At 40.2% G+C, this 27,500-nt stretch overlaps 4 protein-coding genes across 5 annotated transcripts in view; 2 read left to right on the top strand and 2 right to left on the bottom strand.

The window, feature by feature from the left end:
- Positions 1-4,255, top strand: part of nabp1a (nucleic acid binding protein 1a) — a 4,424-nt gene extending 169 nt beyond the window's left edge. Inside the window, exons 1-6 of one of the 2 annotated variants that reach the window (XM_027006808.3) lie at positions 1-2,113; positions 2,394-2,532; positions 2,665-2,736; positions 2,899-2,983; positions 3,311-3,371; positions 3,539-4,255. The exon at positions 1-2,113 is cut by the window's left edge and continues 169 nt beyond it. In XM_027006808.3, the coding sequence (XP_026862609.1) occupies positions 2,020-2,113; positions 2,394-2,532; positions 2,665-2,736; positions 2,899-2,983; positions 3,311-3,371; positions 3,539-3,732 (645 nt within the window). In that variant the 5' untranslated portion in view covers positions 1-2,019 and the 3' untranslated portion in view covers positions 3,733-4,255. Of the gene's footprint in view, positions 2,114-2,393; positions 2,533-2,664; positions 2,737-2,898; positions 2,984-3,310; positions 3,372-3,535 lie in introns of both variants that reach the window. The other variant, XM_027006807.3, reaches the window with a different exon arrangement.
- A 363-nt stretch (positions 4,256-4,618) lies between these two features.
- Positions 4,619-6,649, bottom strand: ftcdnl1 (formiminotransferase cyclodeaminase N-terminal like 1). The gene is made up of 5 exons (XM_027006802.3): positions 6,535-6,649; positions 6,330-6,425; positions 6,081-6,236; positions 5,799-5,987; positions 4,619-5,250 (listed from the first exon to the last, which is right to left on the bottom strand). Exons 1-5 carry the CDS (start codon positions 6,644-6,646, stop codon positions 4,811-4,813), a joined length of 993 nt encoding a protein of 330 aa, XP_026862603.1. The 5' UTR covers positions 6,647-6,649; the 3' UTR covers positions 4,619-4,810.
- Positions 6,650-8,539: 1,890 nt separating this feature from the next.
- Positions 8,540-11,650, top strand: c9h2orf69 (chromosome 9 C2orf69 homolog). The gene is made up of 2 exons (XM_027006806.3): positions 8,540-8,815; positions 9,838-11,650. The coding sequence occupies exons 1-2, from the start codon at positions 8,540-8,542 to the stop codon at positions 10,552-10,554; spliced, it is 993 nt and encodes a 330-aa protein (XP_026862607.1). The 3' UTR covers positions 10,555-11,650.
- Positions 11,651-16,401: 4,751 nt separating this feature from the next.
- Positions 16,402-23,845, bottom strand: stk17b (serine/threonine kinase 17b (apoptosis-inducing)). The gene is made up of 7 exons (XM_027006850.3): positions 22,888-23,845; positions 20,929-21,141; positions 20,530-20,668; positions 20,191-20,317; positions 20,056-20,104; positions 19,523-19,702; positions 16,402-18,828 (listed from the first exon to the last, which is right to left on the bottom strand). Exons 1-7 carry the CDS (start codon positions 23,004-23,006, stop codon positions 18,609-18,611), a joined length of 1,047 nt encoding a protein of 348 aa, XP_026862651.1. The 5' UTR covers positions 23,007-23,845; the 3' UTR covers positions 16,402-18,608.
- Between the last annotated feature and the right edge of the window lie 3,655 nt (positions 23,846-27,500).

Below are 27,500 nucleotides of genomic sequence, written 5' to 3'. Positions count from 1 at the left end.
TCATCACATACATATTTCATAAAGAATAAGGATATCATACTTTTAAAAAATGCATGTTTATCTTATCCAAAACAAGTTGAAAAGAATATTGTTATAGTTAGCCAACTCTTTGGCAGTAATGGAATTTTGTTTACCTAAGCAGATTTTATAGGAAAATATTCCCTTCCAGATTCCCTAAAATATTAGTTTTTGATGCATTTCCTGATAGTGAAAATTTATAATTGTTCCACAGTAAACTATACACTTTCTAAATGTAATCCTTCTGTCACATTACTCTTTTTGTCAACGTTATGATGAAACCATTCATAATCTCTCCTTTTTATCTACTGGTTTTCTGGAATGATTTCTCTAATCTTCCTATGAAGAAAATAACTTTAGCCTAACTTTAAAAGGAGGGGAGTTCTAGGTGCATCCACATTTGGCCATTTGCTGATAAATTGTCAATCCTATGTAGGCCATATAAACCCGTAATCTCGTAATCTTTTACCGATCAGACGGCCGTATAAACCATACAGCCTGTATGCGAGACACTGTTGTGCAAAACATTAGCATTAATTCAGCTCATCTTACAACAGAATACGCTCGAAGCAAAAATAAATAAATAAATAAATAAATAAATACATCTGGATATCGCTACAAACATTTAAGAACTGTAGTTATAATCAAACCGCATTACACGTCAACAGGACACGGAAATGGTATGTAGCTGTTTTCTTTCCATGCGGCCACATTCCTTGTTGTGACCAATCAGATATCGAGATCATTGTAACACGAACACGGAAAGCACCAATGATTTACGTGTATTGTACATTGTGTGTTTCATTCTAATATGCAAACAAACGCATTCAAACAGATGTATATAATGTTTTTTTAAACAAATGTAATTTACAAATTCTCCCGGTAAATACCATCTATTTTATTCAATGCCATCCATACATTGCAGTTCCCCCTATTTTGCAGAATAATGGTTTCGTCGCTATATATATAAGAACCGTCGCACACACGTTGGCGTTGTTCTAGCGCTTTGTTAGGGAAGTAGATAGTGAGAATATGAAAGGGACGAAGGGCTTTTCTCCCCCCTCTCTTTTCTTTCCTTATTTTTCTTTGCCGAGGTCAGGTTTTGATATGCTCGTATGTTTGTAGTACCTCACATATAGGAACCCTTAGGTAAATTGTTTAATCAGCTATTTAATCCTAACACCCATCAGCGAGTTTATGAATGGCTGAATGCCAGACTTTTAACTAAAGGAAAAAGTTTGCTAGCTGAGCTTTTTGAACGCGTAAAATAGATCAGTAGTTTCATCGCTTTTAAGACGTTGTTTGGCTGATGGTGCAACAATCATCTTTGTTAACAACCTAAAGTATCTGAAAGTATAGAAATACATTTTCGTCTAGCTAACCTAGCTGTAGTTGGCTACCAAATCTATTGTGACCATCACCGCTTTCATTGTGTAAGACACCCAGGGAGTGAGATGCAGTCGGAGGACATTATCTAGAACTGTGGCGGAAATCCAGCGCTGGCTACATTTAAACTCGTTACATTGTCGCGGTAAAGCGGTGCGTAGGCATCACCCTGGCATGGCTCGCTACTTTTAATGTCATTTTATCCGCGTTCAAACGGCCTGCTTGTTTTTCCCAGAAAATGCCGGAGGGTTACAGTTCTGATTAATAGCATTTTTTTAAAAAAGGAATAGCTTTTTGTCTAGTTTAAAATCAGTTTTAAAAAGATTTCCCCTTTCATAACATGGCTCGATGACTTTGATGTAAAGCACACTGCCTCATACAGTGACTTGGCTAACGTTTACCAGTTTCTAAAGTTTCGTAGCTATCTCACAATAAGGACGTATCGGTCGGACCGATTTGATTAAAGAGCCAAATTAACAAGTTTGGAGACAATCTTGGCTCGCCACAGATTTACCTTCGCGACTGGTTTGTCGTTTAGCTAGCCGGGGCGCTAGCTATACCGAATGCTGCTTTGTGTCGCGTTAGCCTTAAGCTAGCCTCGCTAGCGCTCCAGAAATGTCGAATATTTCCAACGAAGCGGTGGTTTTGATAAAAGACGTGAAACCAGGATCGAAAAATCTAAACATCGTCTTTATAGTTTTGGAAATAGGTAAGTTGTGCTACCGAATGATGTGCTTCTCATGACAAATTGGCTAGCTGTTTCTTCTTTTTTTTTTTTCCCCCATCCGCCTTAAAGTGACAGTGGGATCGATGTTCAGCTTTGGTGACTTGGCCGATTCCTGTGAACTTGACTAATGTGTTTTCCCGGCTGCTTTTCTCGCTTGTATTAACATCCGGTGGCTTTGTCTCTTCTGTATTTCATTGTGGCTTGGAATTTGAATGTTAAAATGCGACAGGACTGCTGTCACCTGGTGTGCTTTCACTTCTAGGTCGCGTAACCAAGACAAAAGACGGTCATGAAGTGCGCTCTTGTAAAGTGGCTGATAAGAGCGGAAGTATCGCCATCTCTGTTTGGGATGAACTGGGTAGCCTCATTCAGCCAGGGGACATCATTCGCCTTACACGAGGGTAATGCCTTTTTAATGCACACTTTGCGGATCATAACGATAACTTGTGTTGACTTTACTGTTTAGTTTAGTATTTGGCCAAATGATGCATTTTGTATGTGCTGCTGCATGTGAAGTTTTCCCCTCTTTGTAGTTATGCTTCTATATGGAAGGGCTGTCTTACCCTGTACACTGGCCGAGGTGGAGACCTACAGAAAATTGGAGAGTAAGCAGTGGCTCACATCCCATCCGAGGACACTTTAGTTTGAATGTTGATCTTGAATTAATGTTTCTAAACTGGCTGGAATTATGGATAATTTGACATTTGTCTGTTTATTCATGAGAGATCTGTGGAATGGTGTTGCAACCTAGTTTACTGCTCCTCCAGATTCTGCATGGTGTATTCAGAGGTTCCAAATTTCAGTGAACCAAATCCTGAGCTGCTAGCCCAAGCCAACCAACAGAACAAAGGGGTAAGGTTTTATTCATAAGGCAGTGCCAACTGCTAGCACATTTTAATGTGTGCTTTATCATTTATGGTTTCATTACATGGGGGGGAAATGTATTTCTTTTCCATTTCATCTTAAACAAAAAATCAGATTTTCAGAGCAATCAAATATTTGCACTGATTAAAAAAAATAGACTTGTGGCAGTCTTTAGTGAATTGCACTAATTAAATATTTGATTTTGGGTGGCTGTTGCAGTTTGAGTTGAAGTGGGTACTGAACTGACAGTATGGCAGTTTGGATATTTCCTGTTGTGAAGCTGCTCAGTTGCTAATCTCTCCCTTTTCCCCTCAGGGTAAAGAACAGCGTGGAAATTCTCCACCAAATCAAAACGTGGGCACTCCTGGACAGGCAGGTAATGGAACTTTTTTTTTTTTTTTTTTTTTTTTTTGTTAGAATCTTTTAATGCTTTCCTTGTATTGGCATGCAATTGCTACATTGCAATGTTGCCAAAACACTCTTATGAACAGTTAAACAGTGATATTTGATTCCAGACTTATTTGAAATGGTTTTGACTAGCAGGAAACGGGGCCATGCAGACGTTTCCCAATAGTGCTGCCCCTGTTCCTCCAAATTTCGGCGCTCCTGGAAGAACCAATGGGCGTGTACTAGGCAATGGCCCACCACCAGTGACCGCAGGGGCAGTCCCTGCCCCACCCAAACCGTCAGTCACCATCAGCAACGGCAGGGATCCCAGACGAGCTTCAAAGAGATGAGACCCTGATTGTGTAACCACTGTCCTGGTCCCACCCCCTCTTCCAGATCCTCACCAAGCTTGAATATTTCTGCAATGTAACTGCCAATTGAGTCTTGTATTAGTCCCATCAGCAGACTGTCATCACCCAAGACTGTAATGGTGTAGAACAGCTACAGCTGCTGGAGTTATGCCAGTTTGTTTTAAATCACCACACAGTGCTGGTCTTTTCGACATGGTTTCCACATCCCTTCCCTAAATGTGTTGTGGGAAAACTATACACCCTACTTGAACACTTGATGCACTTTCTTCATTTAATCTCTAGTGAACACGTACTGTCTTGTAATTCAGGAGTGGTTGTCTGCTATGGCAGGCATGTACCCTGATTCTACTGGCTGCTTTTTTTTTTTTTTTCTTTTTTTTTTTTAACTGGGGTTTTATCCCCTTGGCCAAAAAACATACCAAAAGTGACTGTGTGAAAGAGGTGATAGTTTGATTCCGACACTTAGGTTTATTTAATTAGGAATAAACTAGAAAATAAGAAATCCTGTTAAGTTTGTATGCGTTTTATGTTACACACAAACTAGCATGTGCAGTTTAAAAATGATCACTAGTCTATAGGCAGTTAGTGTGCCTGGGAAAGCTAGGGGGGTCATGGTAGACAGGGCTGTGCCCAGCATCTACTACTAGAACCCAAATAGCTTAACTTTATTACCTGTAACTGCGATGTACAGATATAGGAAAATGGCTAATTCTAGAAATGGTTCTAATTAAAACCTTTGTTAAAAGCTGTTCCAACATACCCTACCCACTTATGATGTTTCATAATCTTCCAATCTCTATTTTGCAAGTTTTAAACCATATTTGTAAAATATGCATAAGTGAAAGATCAATACATATCACTGAAGCATGATAAATTTGATGCTTTATTTATTTTTTTTATGTCAAATATACTTCTGTAACTTTTTAATCCTTTTAGCTGAGGAACCAACTGTAACTTGTGTATGTGTAAACATTCATAAATAGTGCCCAACTTTTGTTTTGCTGCCCCCTCTACTTGCAGCAAAAAAAGGGAAATATACACTTCCCATGTCCCATAATCACATTTGCACACTTTGCAACTCTTTCCAGAACTCTCTGATGCCCTGAGTGAGAGCTTGCTCAGCTAGGGCCTTACATTTTTGTGGTGTGAACCCTACCAGTGCTGTGCCTTTAGTGACCACCCCATGGTGGCCAGCCAAGCGCTTGACATAGGCAGCGATAAGAGAGGCTGGCGCATGGCAGAATGTTTGATCACCGATGCTAAACTCTGGCCAGGGTTCCATGCCAGCAGCCAGACCAGGTGAGGGTCTTTCTCCCACACTTTCTACGTTGCAGGCAATTTCTACAGTGCCTTCATGAGGCAAGGCTATGACCTGGACTCCTGGGATCCCGCCAGGACTTGACTCTCGGATGGCTGCTGCCACATCCCGGCCAATGGTGAGGTCCTGGGTATCCATGGTTACATTGCAGGTCATCACATAAGGGCTGGCACCAACACCTACAGGAAGAGGGTTTTTCTTGATTTTGTGTGCAGCTTTAGGCATGGGGGAGTAGTCTTCCACCATCCTAATAGAGATATACTTTCTTTAGTCCTTATAGGGGAAGATATTTCTGCTAGGAGGCTTGGTGAGTGTTGCTGTATAAAACAATTACACTAGATACTACCATATCTAGCCAGTAAGTATCTCTGTGACTATAGTGTAGAGTAATGGTATAGAGCATTGGGGAATACTGTCAGTGATGATCACTTACAGGGACATTTTAACATCTCAACCCTGACAGTTTCACACCAATTCAGACTTTTAAGACTTGAGTGAATGTCATGTGATGTGTTTCATGACCTCATAGAGATGGGAGATTAAACGCATAGGAATTTTTCCACCACCCTTGAACTGTTAGACCACCTCGGGTGATGAAACGCCTTGACGATTCCGCAACAGGGCTGACGGACTTTGCCCACTACTTCCAGCCAAACTCAGGGTGTCAAACAGACATTTTAGGACTGATATTATAATACTACCTTTCCCACAGAACCAAAGTTCTCACCTGTTATTCCATATCTTCTTGTGGGCTGTGGTCCAACATCCGGCAAGACGGCAGCTATGCTAGGAACCTTCCGGAACCAGCCAAGTTCTTTTCTCCTCTGGGCGAGACCACGGTGCAGTGGAACGTCTGCCCAGCCAAATAAAAATACGCTGGTGCCCAGTACGCGCTCAGTCAGAGCAGTGGCTAGAGCTGGACAGAAACAAACATGTATGTGAGATGCTGAATATGATGTTATTTGTGTTCTTTAATCAATTACCAGGTAATGTGATTTTTGTGTCTCACCCCGAGCCTCTTTCCCACACTCCTCCAAACCCACGTCTTCTCCCAGAGGATACAGGGGCACTAGGTCCACAGCCCCCATCGCTGGGTGAACCCCTCCATGTGCATTCATGTCAATCAGTTCACATGCCCTCTCACACGCCGCGAGAACTGCCTCCCCTATAACGTTCAGAACCACAAATACCAAATAAAAATACCACCTAACAGACCGAAACCTGGAAGGTTGAGGAAAGATGCATTCAGATGACTTACTGATTAGCTCAATGTTTGCCACAATTGTGATGACAGAACGGTTGTAGTCATAGTCACTGAATATGTTTAGAATGGTGGTGTCCTTTCGTCTTCCTCCTGAGGAACAGATGGTAGAAATCAAAAGTAAGTCTTTGCGTGACTAAGATGGAGTCTGTATATGTGCATAGTGCTGCTCTGCCATGAAGCATTAGTGCAGCATCCTCACCATGTTGGTCAGTGATGGCGGCCTGAGCCACCTTCTCCACTAAATCTTTTTGGCGAGCCTCAGACACATTAAGAAGGCAGGTCACCAACCGGCGACCAAGTGCAAAGGCCATCTTCTGAAACAATAAAAAGCTGAATTTACATTTGTTTCACAGTTACAAAAATTGTGGAAGTGGTTCAAAACACTTCCAGTCACTATTTTTTTGTGTGTGTTTAGGTAGTCAGCCACACCCCTGAACATGTGACTGGGAGGAAACAATAAACCTGGACCTGTGTTGTGAGTATACATGCATCTCAGGATGCATCTCACTCCTGTGTGTCCCTGGAAGAATACCTAGAGCAGGAGGAATGAACCAAACAAGCTGTGATGCTTGAAACAGATACGCTCATAAATCCCTTAAAAGCATGCCCTTCATACACATGGCAGCAGATCACAGTTTAAGGCCACAAATTATGAATGCAACTCTCAGTCTCGTAGTGGCTACTCATACCCAGGACTGAACAGTGATAACTGACTTATACTTGTTGCACAATATAGTTTTGCCTAAAAGTAGAGATCAGTGAAAGGCCTTTTTAAATGTTGCATGCAACATCATAATATATGCACCCATACAATTATACCATCCAGAATGAAGAGTGGGAAGCTTTTATAGCTGTTTAATGAAGCGTGGTTTTGTGTTTAATTTCATTCATTTGACTTGGCCTATATTTGCACACAGCTTCCCCTCATGTTTTCTGTCCTCTCTGGCGCTGCCTGTAGTGCTGTCAGTTTAACATCTGCAGACACGTCCTGGGTAGAGTCCACTCATGCATCCAATGGTTTGAAACAGCTTCTCCCGCCTCCTCTGTTACTGGAACAGCCAGCAAGGTGGCTTCATGGACATCATCTTCCATCATAGAGTAAAAGAGTTAGATAGGGAGGGCAAAGAAATAACTTCTGAGGTATTTAGACAAAGTCCAACTTGCTTACAAGTGCAGATGTTTCTAGCGAAAAATCCCTGTTCTTTCCTCCACACTTATCCCATACATAGAGGTGATGTGTGGGAATAGATAGAAAGCTGTTGGATAATTTCATTGCTTTCTTACTAGTTTCTATTCTATTTGCTGTTAACAAATGTGTAGATAATTTAGGTAAACTAAAAAATTGGCTTTATAAAATTATAAAACACCATGACTTTTTACTTACACTTTCCATCAAGAATGTTAGAGGAAAATGTTCTCATAAATGTAAGAATATTTAAAACTAGTTTAAAACAAATATTTAAAACAAATCAGCATGTACCAGCTCTAACGTCATTTGTAAAACATGTACAATAACCTATACTACAGTATTTGCACTCTCAACGAACACCGTCGCCCCATTTTCAGTAGGATACAAAAATAGCTTATTGCAAACGAAAATCGATTTTGCAAAAGAAATTAAAATGTTTTCATTTCAATGATTGTACAATTCCGTTTCTTCCTCGTGTAACAGTATCTAAGTATGTTGGTGTCTTACTCTTGTGTAAGTAGCGTCGAGTTGGGTACACGCAGCCCTACTAACGCGGTTACATAGCGATGAACGTTTATTTCCGCCATGCAGATTTACAAATCAACACGGTCAATCTTTATAGCAAAACTATGCGTCTGTTTCTTGGCACATGCCTTACATGTCACTCTAACTGAGTTTCGAAGGATACGTCAGTTAAAACAAACATCTGCCAGGCTGAAGTTCATCTTGCGCAAGACCTTAAACCCCTCGTGATTTGGCTCGTTGGGGTGCGGGCACCACAAATATCTTTTTGTGTGAGTGAACAAAACTTGAGCCATAATTTAATGTTGTGTAGCAAATACTGCTTAAAGTAGACTACAGACTGTGGCGGATTAGGCAGCCTAATAAACAAACCTTGAAGTATTTTTACTGACCTTGCAGATACGGCAGTAGATACGGCAGTGATGCGGAGGGTTTGGGGCTGTGTTTGGCTGCAGATCGTGAGCACGTTACTGCGCACAGACCCATTCCGCCCATGGTGAATATCCGCTCGGCTGTAAGTAGATTATCGCTCGTTGCGCTGGCCCACACGATGAGCACTACATTTGGGACTTCGTCGGAACCACCAGGGCTGTGTAGGACTACAGGGAGACTTCTGCGACTCTCCGGCGTCCCCGGCTACGAACAGCACCGCAGAAATGACATTTTGCTGCTGAGCCCTGCTGCGGAAACACCGGGACGGTGCGACAACCACACCGAAGGCCTGCAGAGTGCAAATGCACACGTTGTATTCTTTCCCGGCGACATCCAGGTTAGTTTAACACGTAATCTAGCGAGACACGGACCTGGAATGAACAGCATCCTTGCCTTTTGCCCCCGAGCTGGTCCTGGTACACAGTATAGCTGGAAAGCTATAGTTGAGCTCGCTGGCGTTAGTTCGGTGTGATGATTAGTTAAAACCTGTTAAATAAATAATACTCTCATCTCGCTACATAGCTGTCTAGCTAGCTAACTGAGCAGCGTTAACTGCTAAAACTGCGTACAAAGTAACCAGTGTAGGCCACGCATATGAAGCCCTGTCAGCGTTAAATATGCAGACTCACTGGACACAGGCGCTTTTCGGTCTCATCTGAATTCATCTCATCTATTTTTGGTCGCTCGCTTCAGACTAGCGGCTTAATTACATGCTAAGCTTGTGTTGGGCCAGGGCTGTTTATACTCGGATGAATATGTTTCTAGTTTATCGTGAGAAACACACACACATATATATGTAACTTAATCCAATAGGCTACCTTACATTTTGTATTCAGTTGCAAGTTGAGTCCTATACGCTGTGAGAATTATCAATCTTTATTCGCCTTTTTCATTAGGGATCTGGTTCCCGGTGTTAGCTGGATGCTTTTAATATGTACACTGATATGCATTTCTACATACATGCACATATCATCTGCTTCCCTTTTTTGAGGTTACCCATAAAAGAGCCAACTAGAAATATGGCACTGGATACATGACACCATTGTGCAGAGAACAAGTTACCATCAGTCAGTTCACTTCTGAGTACTTGGAACTTGGTGACAAAAACATCACAGACGTGCTCATCAAGAACGAGATCAATGACCAGTCAAATAATAACTGTGGTATTGTACCCTGAAAGCGCTCTTGATGTGCTGTGTGTAAATTTGTTAACTCTGCCACTAAATAACTAGCAGGAAAGGATAATTTATTACCCATTCCAACTCATACATTAGTCTGTTATATCTCTTGCAAGAAATGTAATCAGCTTTAAATATGCATGTGCGCGAACCATATAATTTTTCTCTCACTGTCCTTCAGAACTTCCAGCAGGAAATGGCAGTGCAGGCCGAGGCAGTCCCGTGGCTGTCCTGGAGCCTGGAGCATGTGGCCTTCATCATGGGAAACCGCTTCCCTGGGCGTCATATCTGGGTGATCCGTGCATCTCACATGTATTTGCACAAGTTCAGCTGCTACCAGAACTTTGTGGAGAGCAACTTGTTTGGAGCTCCAGAACACTCTTCAGACTATGGGGCCATCCGCCAACTGAGGGGCCTCGTGGGTCATGGCATGGAGCAAGCAGGCCTCCCTAATCCCCTGCCTCCCCTAGGGGGCGCTGCTGTCCCTCTGCCCCTCCCTCAAGACTTCTCCCTGAGCTTGGTGGGCTTCAGCAAGGGATGTGTAGTGCTCAACCAGATGGTGTACGAGCTAGCTGGGGCCCGTGCAGACTCGGAGCTCCGGCCGTTCCTGGACAGAATCTCGGACGTGTACTGGCTGGACGGAGGGCACCCCGGAGGCAGCGAGACATGGGTGACAGATAAGCGTGCTCTGAGTGAGCTGGCGACCAGCGGTGTGGCCCTGCACGCCCATGTCACGCCCTATGAGGTGCAGGACCCAATGAGGGCCTGGGTGGGGCGGGAGCACAGGAGCTTCATAAAGACACTGGAGGAGCTTGGGGCCTGTGTGACCCACAGGCTGCACTTTGAGGATGAACCTGCCTCCATTGAGAATCACTTCCGGGTCATTAAAGAGTTCTGACTATTGTGCAGGGTTGCTTTTTCAAACCTTTATGTGGAATACTTTTCATTGCTAAGCACAAATATAGTTACAGCTTCTGCTCTACACTGGCTGCTTCTCAAGTAAAGACTGTTAAAATGTAAGGTTAAATATGTTTAGACCAAACCTCTGGATAGAGAGTATACTTGGTTTGCATATTTAAAATCCAAAAGACTGTGTTAAGTAAGAAATCATTTTTGCACTGCTTAAATTACCTCTTCCTGTGTGTTCTAAGGGCTATCATTTTTCCGCAAATGTGTGAGACACGCACAAGCATACAGCACTAAATCTGCTAAAAATCTCAGCTGAAACTCGAATGCATGTGTTTAATTTTAGCTTCATTTCTGCTATCTTTATACACAGGTCCTTTATCTTTGAGCAATGACATAACTGAATGTAAAATTAATTATTCTTTCCCTGAGGTCTGATCCCTCGCTAAACGTTTTTAGAAAATGTTCTTTGTTTGGTTCTGGGTAATGTTTTGTTTAAGCTGCATAGACTGCCATTTAGTTTCATTGCTGTTTTGCATGCAGTTTTGTTCTGCTGTCAAGTTGATAGTGTAACTTGAAAATGAAAGGTTTACATTCTAAAATCATTAAGTAAATTTAATACGTAACCAGTGCATCATTAAACATGAGAAAATGGCTGAAGGAAAGATTTATGGTCTTATGTTTTAGTAGTCCCCACTGAGTGAGAGACTTTGTTTAAGCAGTGACATGAAATGCATAGTAAACTCTCTGACAGTACATGTATGAACTCTAAATTATATGTAACTATAAAGTCTGTAATTATATAGCTACAATTATTCTATTTTTTTCAAGGAGGACAAATAACTTTGCTAGGCAGTTTATGCACTAATTTAAAGGAATATGAGTTTGTCCACGTTTTTTCATAATTCATAGTGGGAGTGGGGGGGGTGGATGGTTCCTGCATGAGAACATGGACTGAAAGGTTTTTTTTTTTGTTTTTCATATCATTCCTTTTATTTATAAAATGGTATTTCCCGTATTTAAAAGTGTACTGGTTATCTTATGCTCTGTTTACGTAATAATAAAGTAACATCTATTTAAATGATTAAGCACTGGGTTCTTTGTTTCTTATTGAACAAATTGTGTCTGAACTGGTGCTTTAAGGAAAAATGGCCTCAAATGAGATGAGCAGAACACTGGTGTCCTTCCAGTGCTGGAGTAGAACACTGGGTACCGAAAGCAGGATAAAGAAGACTGTGTGGTGGAAATTTGACACATTTCAGTTTATTAAAGCACAAGAAATGCAGTTAATTATAGACCGTTTAGCATAGCAGTGTCAGGTGATGAAATATGGATCATCCGATGTCTTTTTGAGTTATTTTTATTGGTTTGCCAGCAGAAGACTGGTTGTTATATATCAATGGTCACCAAAAAGTCAATCTCCCATGTTGATGTATTTCCAATACAAAATGGACACTGTGGTCACATCAGTGGCAGTTAAGCGTACCTAGTGGTCTGTTCTGATCACCCAAGGATAGCAGCCAGCCAAGATGGAATCTTTGATGGTTCACAGCTCCTTGAGGTGAAATGCCCATTCAAATCCTCAGTGTCCTTAGTAGAGCTGCACAACCATCCACACTGAGAATGGGAAATTTAAAAAATAATCAAATGGTCCACATGCTATGTTTGAGATATGCAAACTAGTTGTATGGACACCAAAGAGACACCTAATTTAGGACATTCCTATTGATGAAAAGTACACAAAAGTGCAGGGAGAGCATCTTAGGGAATATTACTTAATAAAGCACAAGTTGCCACGAGTAGTAGATGAGGCCCTCACGAACGATGGTTTTCGGATACACACCATCAAAACCAGACTAGGACTTCTAGAAAACCAGAACATTGCTTCTTTCTTTCTTTTTTTCCCTTATTCTTTTCTCTCTTTATTGGTTATATTGGTGCTATTTTAGTGTTGGTTATTGGTCAGAGGAGGATGGGCCCCCCCTTTGAGTCATGGTTCCTCTCAAGGTTTTTTCCTCGTGATCTTAGGGAGTTTTTTCACTGCTGCTCTTGGCTTGCCCGCTGGCAGCTTGGACTCCTACGTGTGTAAAGCTGCTTTGTGACAATGGCTATTGTAAAACTGTTGACTTTGAGGCTGGCAAAGTGAGTGCAAAAAGTACCTTCAATTAGTACAGATAGAATAAGTTGAAATTTTGTACAACTGAATGCACTGAATGAGTTTTTGTACAACTGAATGAACACATTAAAATAACTTTTTAGAACTTTTTTTTTTACATTTTAAGTCTTGTATATAGTTAATCAGAACACATAAGGATTTTTAAATGTATTTCAGTATTAATAGATTTCCAAGAACAGATGTTTTTTATTACTGCAGTTCTATCAAAATAACATTTTTCTAAATGTAAACATGTGTCTAAATGACTTTAGTATGTTCCAATACCTGTTGGATATTAAAAATCACACCTTACCATTATGTTTAAAACAGTTGCAAGGAGAGCTTTTTCCTGCATATAATCTAGATAAGGTTTTAAAAAATCCTACATTGTACAGTGCAACTTCAGTGCATTTGTAATACAAAAGTCTAATGTTATGCTTATCTTGTACATAATGTGCCCATTACATGAAAGTCAGTTTGATGCAGTCTCTTGTGATCTCAAAGCTAGACTACTGCAACTCGCTACTTGCTGGTCTTCCTCTAAGAGCCATCAAACCTCTACAGCACGGCTGGTCTTCAATTTTCCGAAGTTCACACGTTACTCCACAGCTGCGCTCCCTGTAGCTGCACGCATCAGATTTAAAACCTTGATGCTTGCCTACAAAGCCAAAAATGGACCAGCACCTTCATACATGAGGTCAATGGTCAAAGCCCGATTCGCACCTCATGCACTTCGAACCTCAAGTACGGCTCGGCTTGAAATACCTTGCTTCAGGTCTCATGGACGACAAGCATCGAGACTATTTTCTGTCCTGCTCCAAGATGGTGGAATGAACTCCCACTTGCTGTCCGGACAGCAGAGTCCCTTGCAGTCTTCAAACGCAGACTGAAGACCCATCTATTCATGGAATATTTAAAGGACAACTGACCCTGCTCCCATATTGACTGACTCATTTAGTACTTATTGTAGGGCATTGTTTATGTTGTTTAACAAACTCTATCACTTATTGTTCATAGCACTTATCATTGTTTAAGATAGACCTTATATATTTTGCACTTCTTGGTATCAGCATTCATCCCTGTATTCTGCAGTATTCTAGTTCATTGGTATGTTTAATTCTAACCTACTGTACTGCAATTGGATACATTCTATGAGTAAATGACAAAGCACTTTTGTAAGTCGCTCTGGATAAGAGCATCTGCTAAACGCCGTAAATGTAAATGTAAAATGTATGTTGTAAAACTTTGAATATTGTAATAAGTGTTATATTACTGACCTTAATGTCACAGTCACACATCGGACACTGTAAACCATCTATTTTGTGTAATAAGGTTACATCTCATATTCACCATTTCAGTACAGATGTGCAGTATTTTCTCTGCTTAGGAAAGGACTCAGTACACTTTAAGTCTCCTGTTTGCATCTCTTCATGAATTCAAACATTTACAATTCAATGCAGCATAGGAATATTGTGGATAAAATATACATATAGATCTTAAATCTAATTTCTGCCAGAGCTGTCCAGAGGTTTGGTCTAAATTCCTTGGAATTCATTGCTAGCCACACCTGCATGACAAGGCTGGAGTGACCAAACTCATTCGGAGTTCCTCCCATAAAATCACCAACAGAAAACCCCAAAACAGAGATAACTTCATCCCCTGGTTGTAGAGAATCTAGAAACACTAAATCATGCATTATACATTTATCACCGCTCTTGCTCCCGTAGGCTTCTAAAATGAACATGATCAATCCACAAGATATTTCATTTAAGGAGATATTGTCCCGAGATCTTTAATAGTGTTGCTAGCATATATTGACTGTAGGAAGCACATAGATTCTTTGGAACATTTGGAACAGTCAATGATCCTTCCGTCAACTGCCAATGACTTAACAGGACAGAGGAATGTGGCTTCAGAGTCTCTGCTTTAAAAAGTCTCTGAAAAATCTTTTTGTTTGTTTGTATGTATCTCTTTGTAGACAGGAAACCAACAGAGGACAACCCCTATCCAACTTTATGTCTTGGCTACAACAGACCACCAGAAAAGAACTGGCAACAGTTGTCAAGGACTAAAGTTAGTGTTAACATTGTGCCCACAGTAATCTTAACTGTGGCTAATATTCAGTGTTAACAATACTACAGATAATAAGACCTAAGTTAACAGAGTATTCTTTGAATGTGTTGTTTAAGTAGCTTAGACCAGATGGGTCATTAGGCATTAATGATTTGTTTATTTTCATCTTTAGCATAATTCGCATGTTTTGGAACTGTCTTTGCTGTAGTAGCTGTAGGGCATTGTCCATGCATCAAGCCATACTTGGGATTTGCTCTGTATGTTTCCTGTGTTAACGTATTAAGTAACTCTAGGCTAGGATTCAACAAAGCACTTCTGACCCACTACCTCAGTTTTATGTTCCTTGTGAAGCAAGAAGGGGTCAAAGGGTAACTGTCTCAAAGTGGTTTAAAGATGTGCTTTCTCCACTTGCTCTGCAACAGCTGCAAGAGGCCATTTGTCGGGAGCTGAAAAAGGGAGCCATCACACTGGCGTTGGCAGTGTTCTTAAACTCCTGGTCTGATGTGAAGAGCACAGGGGAAGCATTCATTTACTGGGCTCAAGTACTAGCATAAGGGTCAGATGCATTGTGGTGTTTAAAATGTATTTCTCTGAACTTTCTTTGCCCTATATCGCTTCGTGTGCTTGAATTCTACTTTCCCTGGACATCTGTGGAAGATATCCCTCCACAGACAAAAACATTGACTTGTTAATGAAAATAATTGCAGACTGGTTATATGAAGGACAAACAAAACCCAATTTGGTTTACACCCATAAAACATCTAAGCCAGGTAAAACCATGTATGTAACCATGTATTTGCTACTTTCTCTAACCTTTATAGTGTACTCAGTGGATCTCAAGATTTCTCTAATCACAGGAGTTTGATTTCGCAATGTATAAAAGGTGTTTCATTAACACTCCATTCATTCAATTAACTTATTCCAGTCCAATTACTATAATGGTTATTGAATAAATGAAGTTTTTATATAATTTTGACTCTTCTGCCAGTAAACATGACAAGGAATTTATCATGAGGCAAAGCGAGGTGTTCTTGTTTTACGTCATCTTGTCATAGATGGGTGGACTTGTTTTAGTATGCTCCCACATTTTTGCTGTTAGCACCTGTTTACAGCTTACCGGATGTTTTGCAGATATTTCATGCAAGGCACAATGGGGAATAGGAATATTGTGGATAAAAAAAATAAAAATAAAATTATATATATATATATATATACATACATATATACACACACACACACACACACAGGGCTTAAATATAATTTCCACCTGAACTTTAGTGGAACTGTTTAGAAATTCACTGGAACTGAATTATGTTTAAAGTTTGATTTTCAGGAAACTACTTTTAATTCAAATATCAATTTCCAGGATCAGTCTGCAATTTAACATTGCTCTACTACTGCAAAAATATTACCAAGACTCTAATTTCAAAGCATCCATCTCAGTGTACTCATAACAGAATGGAAAGGTTTATTGGTGCATAGTACTATCATATTTGTCAACATTTATGAAAAATAATTTAAATTGCTATTAAAGAATTTTTTTTGTTGTTTAAAGTACTTATAAAGGAAGAAAGAACTGGAATTAAGGCAAGACAGCCAAAGCACTCTGAAAAGGATTTAAAATCATGTTTATTTGAAAACCAGTGAAGTAGTGAATCAGAATTTGGCACATACTGTTGATCCCCTACATTGTGTTTAGGAACATCTGAAACCCGTATGTTGATTTTATCAGTCTTTTCTCTAGGGTGCAATATAATGCTTCTTTGCAACTACAGTGAAACACATTTCAAATAACTTAAATCCTGACATAGAAATGAATTTTTACATCAACTAATGTTAATTTCAAACATAGAAAAGTATATGTATGTACAAAAGTATATGCATATACATGACTCAAGTATATGTCCTTTTAAACATGACACACGAGCATGTTTACCAAGAATTCCAGTTTTGCCTGCCTAATGCCCCTAAACAATGCAGAAGTACTTCTCCTGTTTGTCCTTTAAGATGACAGCACACAGTGAACATAGACCTGTCACAGGTTGACGCCCATCTTGGGGACAATGGCCCTTTTTACACTGCAAGCTGGTGACATCTCTAGAAAGCCACATGAGCCCACAGCAAACAAACACACACACATTCCTCAAACCTCCTCAGACCAACAGAGCATTATACCCCAAGGACTCACACTGGGCCTTAAACCCACTTCCAGTTCCAACACTCCCAACTCCCATGTTTACAAACATGAGATACCAAATCTCTGTGGTTCCTTTGGGTCTGAACTGTCGGACACAAAGCGTCACATCATGTCATTCTTTTTTGGGAACTCATTGCACATACCTTAACTCTTTACTTCATTTCACCTTCTTATACATCAGCACATCATCTCAAAGCAATAACAGCAGCCCGCATGAATCAGATATCAGTCAGTTCCCCACTTATCCCAGACCAATACAATTAATTACATAAACACTCTTTTCAGTTTTTTTTTTTTTAAATAATGGAACCATAAATGCTGCAACCTGCCATATCCCACCTGACTTTTAAAAATATAGGTCAAAATTCATCAACTGGACAAACTTGTGCTTGCTGATGTTTTGAGATTAAAATCACTGCACATCGATCAATAAGGAGGCAGCAGAGGCTGATGCATATACATGCCTCCATGACATACACTAGATTAGTACACAAGTATGTGAATCCATCAGATGTGGGAGACCTGTGCAGTGAGGTGTGCGGTGGACCCTGAGAGAAGGCGGCTCAGAATGGAGAAGGACAGACAAACACGATTGCATTTTAGGAGCCAAGACCAGACACTCTGATCTATTACGTTTATATTAAAAAAACAACATGACTATACCCTGACTGAGTGCATAGATTACATGAGACGGAAATTCGACTCCAAGTCTCCTGATCTGTCTAATCAAATCAGAATGTACATCCTCGCAGGTAAAGACGTAACACAACGGCCACACGTATTAAATGCAGAGACCATTACTTGTTGGCAGTAAAAAGAACCAGCAAAATGAAAATAGCTTGTGGTAAGAGCTACAAAAAAAATATCTCCCTTAAAATGAAAACAGATTAAAAAATGTACAATTTATTTGACTTTTACTTCCCTTAACATATGCGTTATGGCATACTGCCAGTGACTAAGAGGATGTGTTCCTTGCTAAAGAACATCCGAGCAATTTAGGGAGTGACAGGTCACTTTGGCTGAGTCACTGGCCTATAAAGCCCTCTGATGTTTCATTACCAAAAGCAGAAGCGTGCATACACACACTTCGAAATGACTTACATTTCAAGCAACCCAATGCATCTCCCTGGTCATATTACACACCCTCTTGGTTAACAAAAATAAAAAGGTTGAGAAAATTAAGCTTCTCTGGTCCATTTCATTATCTGTGGTCTAGAGGGACCCTTGGCCTTGTTTCCAGTGCTGGCCTTATAGCTTTACTTTAAATTATACTATGGACACCTTACTGGAATTCATCCTCAAATAAATATTTGCCAATGATGTTCACAGAAAATGTAGACACTGGACCACATTAAAATACATATATAAAACCACATACAATAGAATACCTGCTGAAATATGGAGAAGAAAGACACTGATTTAGAGAGCCCTGCTTACATGTAGTATTGCAGAAGTATGACTTCATGCTATGAACATTGGATCATCTTTGGTGTGACCAGAAGATTTCGGAGAGTAACATGATGTTATTTGTGCCGGTCCTGCTGTGGTTAATACATGGGCCGATCAAAAAAAAATGACCAGAAACCAATGAAGGAATGTGTGTATTTTCCACATCACCCAATCAGAGGCTGCCCTCCCTCCCTGCCACCAAGTCCTCCTCAAAGCGAAACCTCTTGGCGTGAGGAGATTCCAGAATGTTCTCTTTGTCTTCGAGGTCCTCAGGTGGGGCGGAGCACTTACTACCCCCACTCCGGGGTGTGCGCGGGACAGCAGGACTGGGCTCTGAGCCCTGCTGCCACAGCCAAGGATGACTTAGGCAGTCTGCAGCACTGGGTCGGTCTCTGAAAAGAGGCATGGAAAAACTGAGAAACCCAGCTGTGAAACCTAAATACAAGTGCAAAAGCTAACACTTTGGTGAGAATAAACAACACAGCCAATGCTGTTTAGACCTAGCTAGCTGCTAGAAAAGCTTGTTCCGTTTTCTGTAGTGCAGTACTCTCATGTGTGAAGATAACACACATTATCTTTTGGCAACAATTCCTTGAATTTATTTACTTTTGTAATACTTCAGGTTTACTTCGCTCACTTGCTACCCCAAGAAGTTATCAGACTGTTCCATTCACAGCTCCTAGCAATATTTCACAGACTACATGAATCTCAGCATTCATGCAGAAAAAAACTGGGTTCATCTGGATTCATACAACCTCTATTACTGGTCCCAGCACACACAATGTTTAGAGGTAGAAAAATCCAATACACAGAACATTAGACAATGCTCTACAAGACAGCTTTTGAATGACTGCATATAGGCTGCATGGCCTTGAACTATGGGGACAAAGGGAAGTTCACTTTACTATAATAAGGAAATAACTGATAAGTCCTATACTTGTAATATACTTCTGTAAAACTCTTCTTGCAAAGTTTGTTCTGTCCTCACTAATAAAAAAATTAACTGCTTTATATACAAAATCCTAAGTCATCTAATATCATGTCCTATGTTCTAAAATTAAGGATTTTTTTGAAGGAGGGACTCACTCTGGAGCTTTGACAAGTAGTTTTTGGATGAAATGGACAGCGAGCTCAGACACCCTTGAGAAGGCCTCTCTGCTATAGTCCACATTCACCTGGGAGACATTCAGAAAGGTCTGCTGCTTATCCTCGTCAGCGAAGGGAGATTCTCCTGTTACCAGCATGTAGGTGATTACTCCCACGCTCCTAAGGTACACACACACACACACACACACACACACACACACACACACACACACACACAGAAGGAACGTGAAACTATGTGAAGGTAAGAATACACAAGGCAACACTGTCTGTTGGGTCCAAGACAGTAGTGTAAATCATATTTTAATCAATACTGCAATATTTTCCTGTATAGGATGACATTCCAAAACACCACAGTACACACACAAATGAAAACTGATAAAACCTATACATCTCATCAGTCTCAAATGATGATGATTCATTTCTGATTATTATTCTGTCACACTAAACCCAAGACGCATCTAATTTTAACCTGCCGAACCTGTTTAACAAAAAGCTTACAAACCTAAACCTACCAGAGATCTGTAGCTGTGGTGATCGGTTCATAATTCAGGATTTCTGGAGCTGGATTTAAAACAATTAATAAATTAGATCAGAGTTTATATATAAAAATAAAAAAATAATAAAATATTCACTCAGGTACAACCCACCTACATACTCAGGCGTGCCCAAGATTTCTCGTAGCTCTCCAGCAGAGCCCAGCCGGCGTGCCAGACCAAAGTCCACAATTTTAATATCTCCCAAAGGGTTTAAACTTGTCAGCAGGATGTTCTGAGGCTGCAAGGAAGAAGTAGTCATGTTCAATCCTGAGTTCCTAACTTCACTTGTTGTGTCGCTGGGCTTTGTGGAATAAACAAGCTGCCTGACAATGCACAAGTTCTGAAATGGTGCGCCCAGCAGTAGTTTCCTTTAGGCTGGAAGTAAAGACATTTAAGATTTGCTCAGGTCACAAGAGCAGATCAGCAGGAGCCAGTGCAGCTTGAGCTGACCTTCAGGTCAAGGTGCACCACATTGCTCTGGTGCAGCAGGTGGATGCCCTCTAGAGTCTGGCGGATCAGGCGGATGATCTGGCCCTCGGACATCAGCTCGTCAGACACACAGTGGTCAAATATTTCCCCGCCTGCTGCACTGGGAGGAGAAACCCCATGCAGGCACGCACGCACGCACACACACAGGCAGGCACACACGCAGGGAGACATGCAAGTTTAAATATGTGCACTCCTCAATAAAAACAATGGACAAATCTTGAGGAATGCTACAAATCCACTACACTAACAATGGCGCTTGCTTTGACATTACTCTGAAGTCAACATCCTCCACACGGTAAAAGCAACGGCCTTGGCTACCACCACTCTGGTCTCAGAACCAGAACTGCACCACACACTTACTACTCCAACAGGAGCACAACGTCGTGCTCGGTCTCATAGGCCATGTGCAGGTTGATCACACGTGGATTGTTCCTGGCCACCTCCAGCACTGCCATCTCATGGATGACCTCTGCCCTGCAGTCACGACCCCTCCGCCGCTTCCGCATGAACTTTGCTGCAAACACCTTCCCTGTCGCCTTCTCCACACACTTCTTCACCACTGCAAATTTCCCCCTGAGAACGACAGAGAAGAAAATTGGGTCACAGACTGTAGCTGGGATTTTCACACCTCAGCAACTCAGATCATCCCACGAGAATTCTGTGGGAGCTTTGGCGATTCAGAGTTTTATTTTGGTTATAAATATGTGGGTCAGTATTTAATGTTTATCTATCTGTTTTTAAATGTGAGGTGCATCACATATGGGACAATAAAATCCTTATATGAGATATTCATCAAATCATCCATTACTGAGAGGAATGAAGTTCACATATTACATATTAAAGCAACCTTGAGTCTGTGAAAGGCACTATATACATTAAATGTATTAATAATAATAATAATAATAATATTATTATTATTATTATTATTATTATTATTATTATTATTATTAACAGTTGTAACATCTCCCTTTCACTATTAAATAAGCCCAAACTCTTGAAGAATTAAAAAGGGCTCAATTCCTAAACCCAACTTTTATTACAGTTATAGTTTTATTTCGTTTGCATTTCTAAATAATTCTTTTTTTTATTGAAGTAAGTAAATACAGATTATGACACAATGGTAGCACTTCCGGTCTCTTTGCTACATTCAGCTCAGATAAAAGTGATTATGACACAATGGTAGTGCTTCCTGTTTCGTTGGTACATTCCACTCAACTGAGAGCCTCCAGGCCTTTCAGCTTTTCCTGGTAGGATCAAGAACAGTTCAACACCATTAACATTTATGTACCACACATGCATTACAGGCTAATAAATTATTGTGCTGCCCAACCACTTTTTATCAGGTACTCAGTATAAAGGCAAACATTCACACCCCAAACACAAATTTAGTTAGATTTTATTTTACATTATTCTAAAGCCTAATTCGTTACAAGAGAGCTTGGAGCTCAAATATCCTCGGCACTGTGTCAAGAGGGTTAAAATACACAGCCTAAAGAAGTGAATCTACTAGTTACACAATTTACTAGTATGACAGCTGAGTTAAGCAAGCGAAGGACCAAACCTCCAAGCCCAGTCTTGTGCTTTAGGTTTCTTGTCTCTTAGATACTGGCTACCACCACATTTGCAAAAATGCAAACATTTTCATTTATGCTAATCTCATGGATGAAGACAAGCTTGTGCATACAAAGACCTTTAGACAGCATGCTCACAATAAAAAGTACGCGCGCGCCCACACACACAAAACAAACTCTATAACAATTTTCACTGAAAATGAACTGTAAAAATAACTTCCAGTTTAAGGAAAGCATGTAAAAAAGCACTGTAACATATGTATGTATCCTATAGTCCACATATGGTTTAAGGCTGGGGGAAAAGGGGTTCCCACTGTCATTTCTCCTTGTTCAGTATTCTCACACTTCTGTAGTCTACTTCCTATTTTAATTTCCTTCCTTCATACAGTGCACACACACACACACACACACACAAACACAAATAACACAATTAAATAACAGAATAGTTAAGGAGAACAGAAAGGGACAGACCAAGAAGCATTTTGTTTTTCAAGGGATGTAGCAAACTCAGTATTCCTCAGTACCTGACTGAGGACATGGAGGCCCACACCTCGTTTGTAGCTACATAGTTCCCCGTCCACTGTAAAACGTTTAGACATCCTTCCCAACTGTCTATGTCAGTAGTCTAGTAACCGGACTACATGTTCCTCGCCAAAGCCTGTAATTCTAGGTTTTCCAGCCCATTATATTAAGCTCTGAGTGTGTCCTATTCAGTCCCTGTCCTGGACAGACATCCAACATGACGCACCTGCCGAGCTCGCCGGTGATTTCAAACAGAGTGTCCAGAGGTTCCGTGAGGACTGGTGTCTGAGCGTCGGCGAGCAGTCCCGCGGGGCCGCTACGACTGTCCAGTCGTCTCCTCGCCATCGGCCCGCGATGTAGGAGTCCCGACCAACTTTCCAACAACGCCGGGGAATTTTAAAGCGCAGTCTGTCTCACTTGCTTATCCCTCGGTTCAAACTTACTGGGGCTTAAAGTTTGGTTAACTACAAATATTAGCTGAAGGATAGTTTTAAGACGTGATCCTGGAGAAATAACAGCCAGCAACCACTTCAGAAGGGGGCGAGTCGTCGACGTTACCGGACTAACCTAGTTCAGAAACCGGTTGTTGATAGGGGAAGTTACCGAGTCCAGCAAACTTCTTCGAATTTCGACAAAATAATAATCCGTGTCAATACCCACATGGCGTTAACTTGGCTCTAACTAGCAAGCTGACCCTATTTCTCTTTATTTTACACGCCACATGAATCAGTTTACGATTATAAAATAGCTAGGCAGCAGGCTGTCTCTTCGCTAATGCTAGCTATCTTAGCTGGCTAAGAAGTGCAAGAAAGTACCACACTCCTCATTCAATCGCAACGATATATCACTGTACATCATCTCCTTAGTCAAGCGGAAAATAGGCTGCCGTTATTTCCACGATAGACTAAACATATTTCTGGACACGAATACTTGAAAAAGTGTCTAAATTTGCCTAGCTAACTATCTCTAGATAGACAGCTAAGCTATCTTAGTTTACTTCCCCTCATCGCGAAGTTAAAAACACATTCGCTTTGGCTTGACTGGTATAACAGTCCTACCGTTGAGATGATAACAGCCTGTATGGTAAACACAGTTTAATCATTTAATTTATATCAGTGTGATCCGCTGAAGTCCGGCCGACTGTTCCCAGACAACGCTGAGACCTCCCTCTTCATGGTTTTCAAAAGTACAGAGTTGGTTTGGAGATGACATACGTCATTGTCTCTAGCGCGATCAGCCTTGGGTAAAAATGATACAGTCGGATAAAATTACATTTTAAAATGACGTTTAATTTTATTAAGATAAAAAAAAAGTTAATTGCATTTTGATCAGAAGTGATTGGTAACGTTCTACTTATATAGGCCAAAATATTATTCCATTTTGGCCTTTACACATATTCTGATCCATGGACTCAATCCTACATCATTTCAGCAAAGTTGACTGTATATTCGGTTCCCACAAATAGGCCTTTCAAAGCCCCTGGAATGTAGCTGGTTTGTAAATTAAGATCCTGGCAACCCCAGTAATCTGAGAAGAGATAAAACGATTTTGTTGTTGTTGATGAGGATAATTGATTATGGGAACATGGACACATGGAACAGTGAAAAAGTTCCTCCAATCTCCATTAGTTGTGTTATGAAGATCTGTCCTGCAGTGGAGTAGGTTTAATTACAACTTTGTGGGAGACACTTCTCACACCACCCAACCTAACACATCATATGAGTAGTGTGAGCAGGACATGTCATCCCCCCACCCCACACCGCTCAGAACTATGGTGTTGTGGTATGCAAACTGAGATGAATTGAACTAGTATGAACTTATTTATATATTAACATTTCTGTCATATTTAAATCTCATGTTTGTTACACCCACCACAGAGAAACTTGCTACTGGGAAAAGCCCTTACTGCCAGTATGTAGCAGTAATAAGTGAAACTCCAGGTTTTTTTCTACTGAAAAGTCCCTTATGTATGACTGTTTGGAGGATAATATAAATATCAGGTTGTGACATTTGAAAGGAACCTTTCTATGTATTTTTAAAGTATTTGTTTAAAGGGATTTTTGCTGATTTATTAAACTGCAGTCATAAAAATGTCATTTTTCTAATTCCTAATAAGGGCTAGAGGAATGAGAAGACTTTTATCTTAGTAGATGAGAGACCAAAGTCCACTTTTGGGCCACATGGAGTAGTGAAACACTGTCGAATGTTACAAACAGAGATGACATCAATCGACTAGATGTGGTACTGTTTAAACCTTTGTCATGGTGTAAGTCTTTGTGGTTGCTGCGTTCAGCCTTCATCACAAATGGTCACAAAAGGTCACAAAAGGAGAGGGACACAAGGAAAGTGTGATGTGCATGGTATGTTACCCATGGGTTCAGCCAGTGTGATGGAGACTGTCATTCCCTGAAGGGAGACCGTGGTGTGACAGAGACTGTCACTAAGAAAAGTGAAATGGGTTGTCTGGCTGCTATGCCAAAGAGCTGGCTCTTTTGTCTGGTGGTTGGGGCATGTGAATACCACCTGTAGGATCTGAGTTTGAGACCTGGCCTGCCCTTTAGCCTTTGTCATATTATTATTTAAAATGTAGGTATAGCTGGCAATTTTGACATATAAAGTCATGAATGTGCCCAAAAGGCAAAGGCTCAAAAGAGATATTATTGGAAATAATAATAATAAACCTTCATTATTGCTTAGGGTCTTCCTTAGCTCCTCTAACCAATGAATCCAAAAAAGAAAAAAAGATTTTAGAGTTTGCACATAAAAGACAAAAAATATGAAAATAGACACACAAAAAAGAGACTACTCTAGCACCCAAACTTGTGGTACATTCAGTGCAAAATATAATTTAAACATGAAACAAGACAAGCAACCATATAGTACAACTATATACAAAAATGTACGTGACTGTGAACCACATGCACACTCTTGGTTATCCAAGCTGTTAGTGAGTGCAGCTCTATCAGATGCTTACATGGAATTTCACTATAATTTCAGGACAGATGAAACAGGTGAAAGTGCCTTTTTTTTCTTTAATCCCCAAGTCCATCCCATCCGTTGTTAACAGCAACTCCTCATGCAAATAAAGCTAATCTGCACTGGTGTTGTTTCACTAATTCCAGCATGCAATATCAAGCTATGACACCACGCCACCTAAGGGTCAAACTTAGGTACTGCATTTAAGACCCTGCATGCATTAGTTTAGCCATAGATCAGTTTATACAGAGAAAATGAGCATTGGGTTTTGGAACAAATTAAAACTTATATTTTATACTATAACCAAATAACCATTTGATGTTATGTGTGTGTGTGTGTGTGTGTGTGTGTGTGTGTGTGTGTGTGTATATATATATATATATATATATATATATATATATATATATATATATATATATATATATAAAAAATGTGTGTGTGTATGTGTGTGTGTGTGTGTGTGTAGGATTGTTTATGAATATGAATGAGTTATGCGGTTTTCACAAATGATAAACTGTAGTATTTCTGCAATCCAGTAGCTCGGGAAAATCAAGAAGCAAGAAAAAATTCTGCCATTCAAAATAATACAAATAACCATGTGGTCCCAGAAAGAAATTATTTTGGAGGATTTCTGGATCGTTCCACCTGATGTCCTTTTTAAAACTTTATACATATTTTTGTCCAGAGGAAAGAAGATCCAGTAGCTTCTTAAAATGACTGAATCAGTCCTGAAGAGGTCCAGAATGGTACATGACAGAATGTGAATCCTTATAATCAACAGTAATATTTGCTCCCCTTTGTATCTCCTTCTAGTTATGTCAATATTTATTATCCAAATGCATTTGTTTTTATGGTATCCTTTCAGATACTAGTAGTGATGAACAATGAATCCCGGACAACCTGGAGAAAAACTGAGGTAGTGTTATTTAACCCAACTATTCCCACCCCTTTCTAGTCACCTCACTTCAAAGCTAACAGGTTCCTAAATACCTTCCATAATACATTTTATTAGATAAATATCCAAATTAAAGTGCATAATAACATTGCACAGGGTTCTCCATGTACTAAACCCCTCCGACTCCATGTACTAACCCCCCCCCATTATGTATAGCAAACCATAACTAATAGTTATCAAACCCCTCTTATTACACACACCATCTCTGTGTTATAACGGTGATCAGAGTGATTTAGTGAATGGCCAGAGGGTTCCAAACATCTCCTCATGTTTACTTTCAGAATTTTCAGTTTTATTTATTTATTTATTTTTTTTTTTCTGTTTTCTTTTTTTTTTAAGAGGAATGTAGTTTCTATACTTGCTCCAAAACCTAACTGCTTTGGACAGACTCTGTTTACGGGAGGTCAGAGCTATTGGCTCGTAGGTCTTCCAGCTTGGGGCAGGGTGGTGGACCCAGAATGTCTTGGAAAATTATTTTCAATGCCATCTCCACAAGGCTCTTCACAAAGAGCCCTTTTCATTATGAACCAGGGATTTACAAATTACAGTATTCTTAGTATGTTAACGCTGGTGGACATAAAATACCTGATGTTAAAAAAATGGAAATAAGTTATCTTTATAACATTAAAAAAGTTTTTTTTTTCATTTCTGCATCTACCATAACATTCATAGTCAGTATTAGTATATATCCTGTAATGGCTCCTAGACCTGATAGTTTCCATCAATGCACCCACTAGTCCTCAGGGAAAATAAGGACAGGTTGTGTTTTGAAGGACAACTCAACACTGACACCACTGCTTTGAGAACATGCCTATATCAACTACAGTGGACTAGATGGCTCCTCATTTATAACACTAAATAAGTTGTAAATGAAGTCTCCTGTAAGATGCGTTTTGTAAATGACATGT

This window comes from Electrophorus electricus, chromosome 9 (assembly GCF_041902795.1).
Source record: "Electrophorus electricus isolate QZ-2024a chromosome 9, ASM4190279v1, whole genome shotgun sequence".
NCBI classification, from domain to species: Eukaryota; Metazoa; Chordata; class Actinopteri; order Gymnotiformes; family Gymnotidae; genus Electrophorus; species Electrophorus electricus.
The sequence above is the reverse complement of the archived record's forward strand: the minus strand, read 5'-3'. Positions and strand labels throughout refer to the sequence as shown.

What these genes read in the sequence shown, in the direction of transcription:
- stk17b (XM_027006850.3), bottom strand. Translation starts at nt 23,006, where the DNA reads ATGGCGAGGAGACGACTGGACAGTCGTAGCGGCCCCGCGGGACTGCTC. An exon ending in GTTGTGCTCCTGTTGGAGTA is followed by an intron (nt 20,669 to 20,928) that starts GTAAGTGTGTGG and finishes TTCTCCTCCCAG; the next exon opens with TGCAGCAGGCGGGGAAATAT. An exon ending in ACCACAGCTACAGATCTCTG is followed by an intron (nt 19,703 to 20,055) that starts GTAGGTTTAGGT and finishes TGTGTACCTTAG; the next exon opens with GAGCGTGGGAGTAATCACCT.
- c9h2orf69 (XM_027006806.3), top strand. Translation starts at nt 8,540, where the DNA reads ATGGTGAATATCCGCTCGGCTGTAAGTAGATTATCGCTCGTTGCGCTG. An exon ending in TCTTTCCCGGCGACATCCAG is followed by an intron (nt 8,816 to 9,837) that starts GTTAGTTTAACA and finishes ACTGTCCTTCAG; the next exon opens with AACTTCCAGCAGGAAATGGC.
- ftcdnl1 (XM_027006802.3), bottom strand. Translation starts at nt 6,646, where the DNA reads ATGGCCTTTGCACTTGGTCGCCGGTTGGTGACCTGCCTTCTTAATGTG. An exon ending in CGCCATCACTGACCAACATG is followed by an intron (nt 6,426 to 6,534) that starts GTGAGGATGCTG and finishes TCTGTTCCTCAG; the next exon opens with GAGGAAGACGAAAGGACACC. An exon ending in GGCAAACATTGAGCTAATCA is followed by an intron (nt 6,237 to 6,329) that starts GTAAGTCATCTG and finishes TGAACGTTATAG; the next exon opens with GGGAGGCAGTTCTCGCGGCG.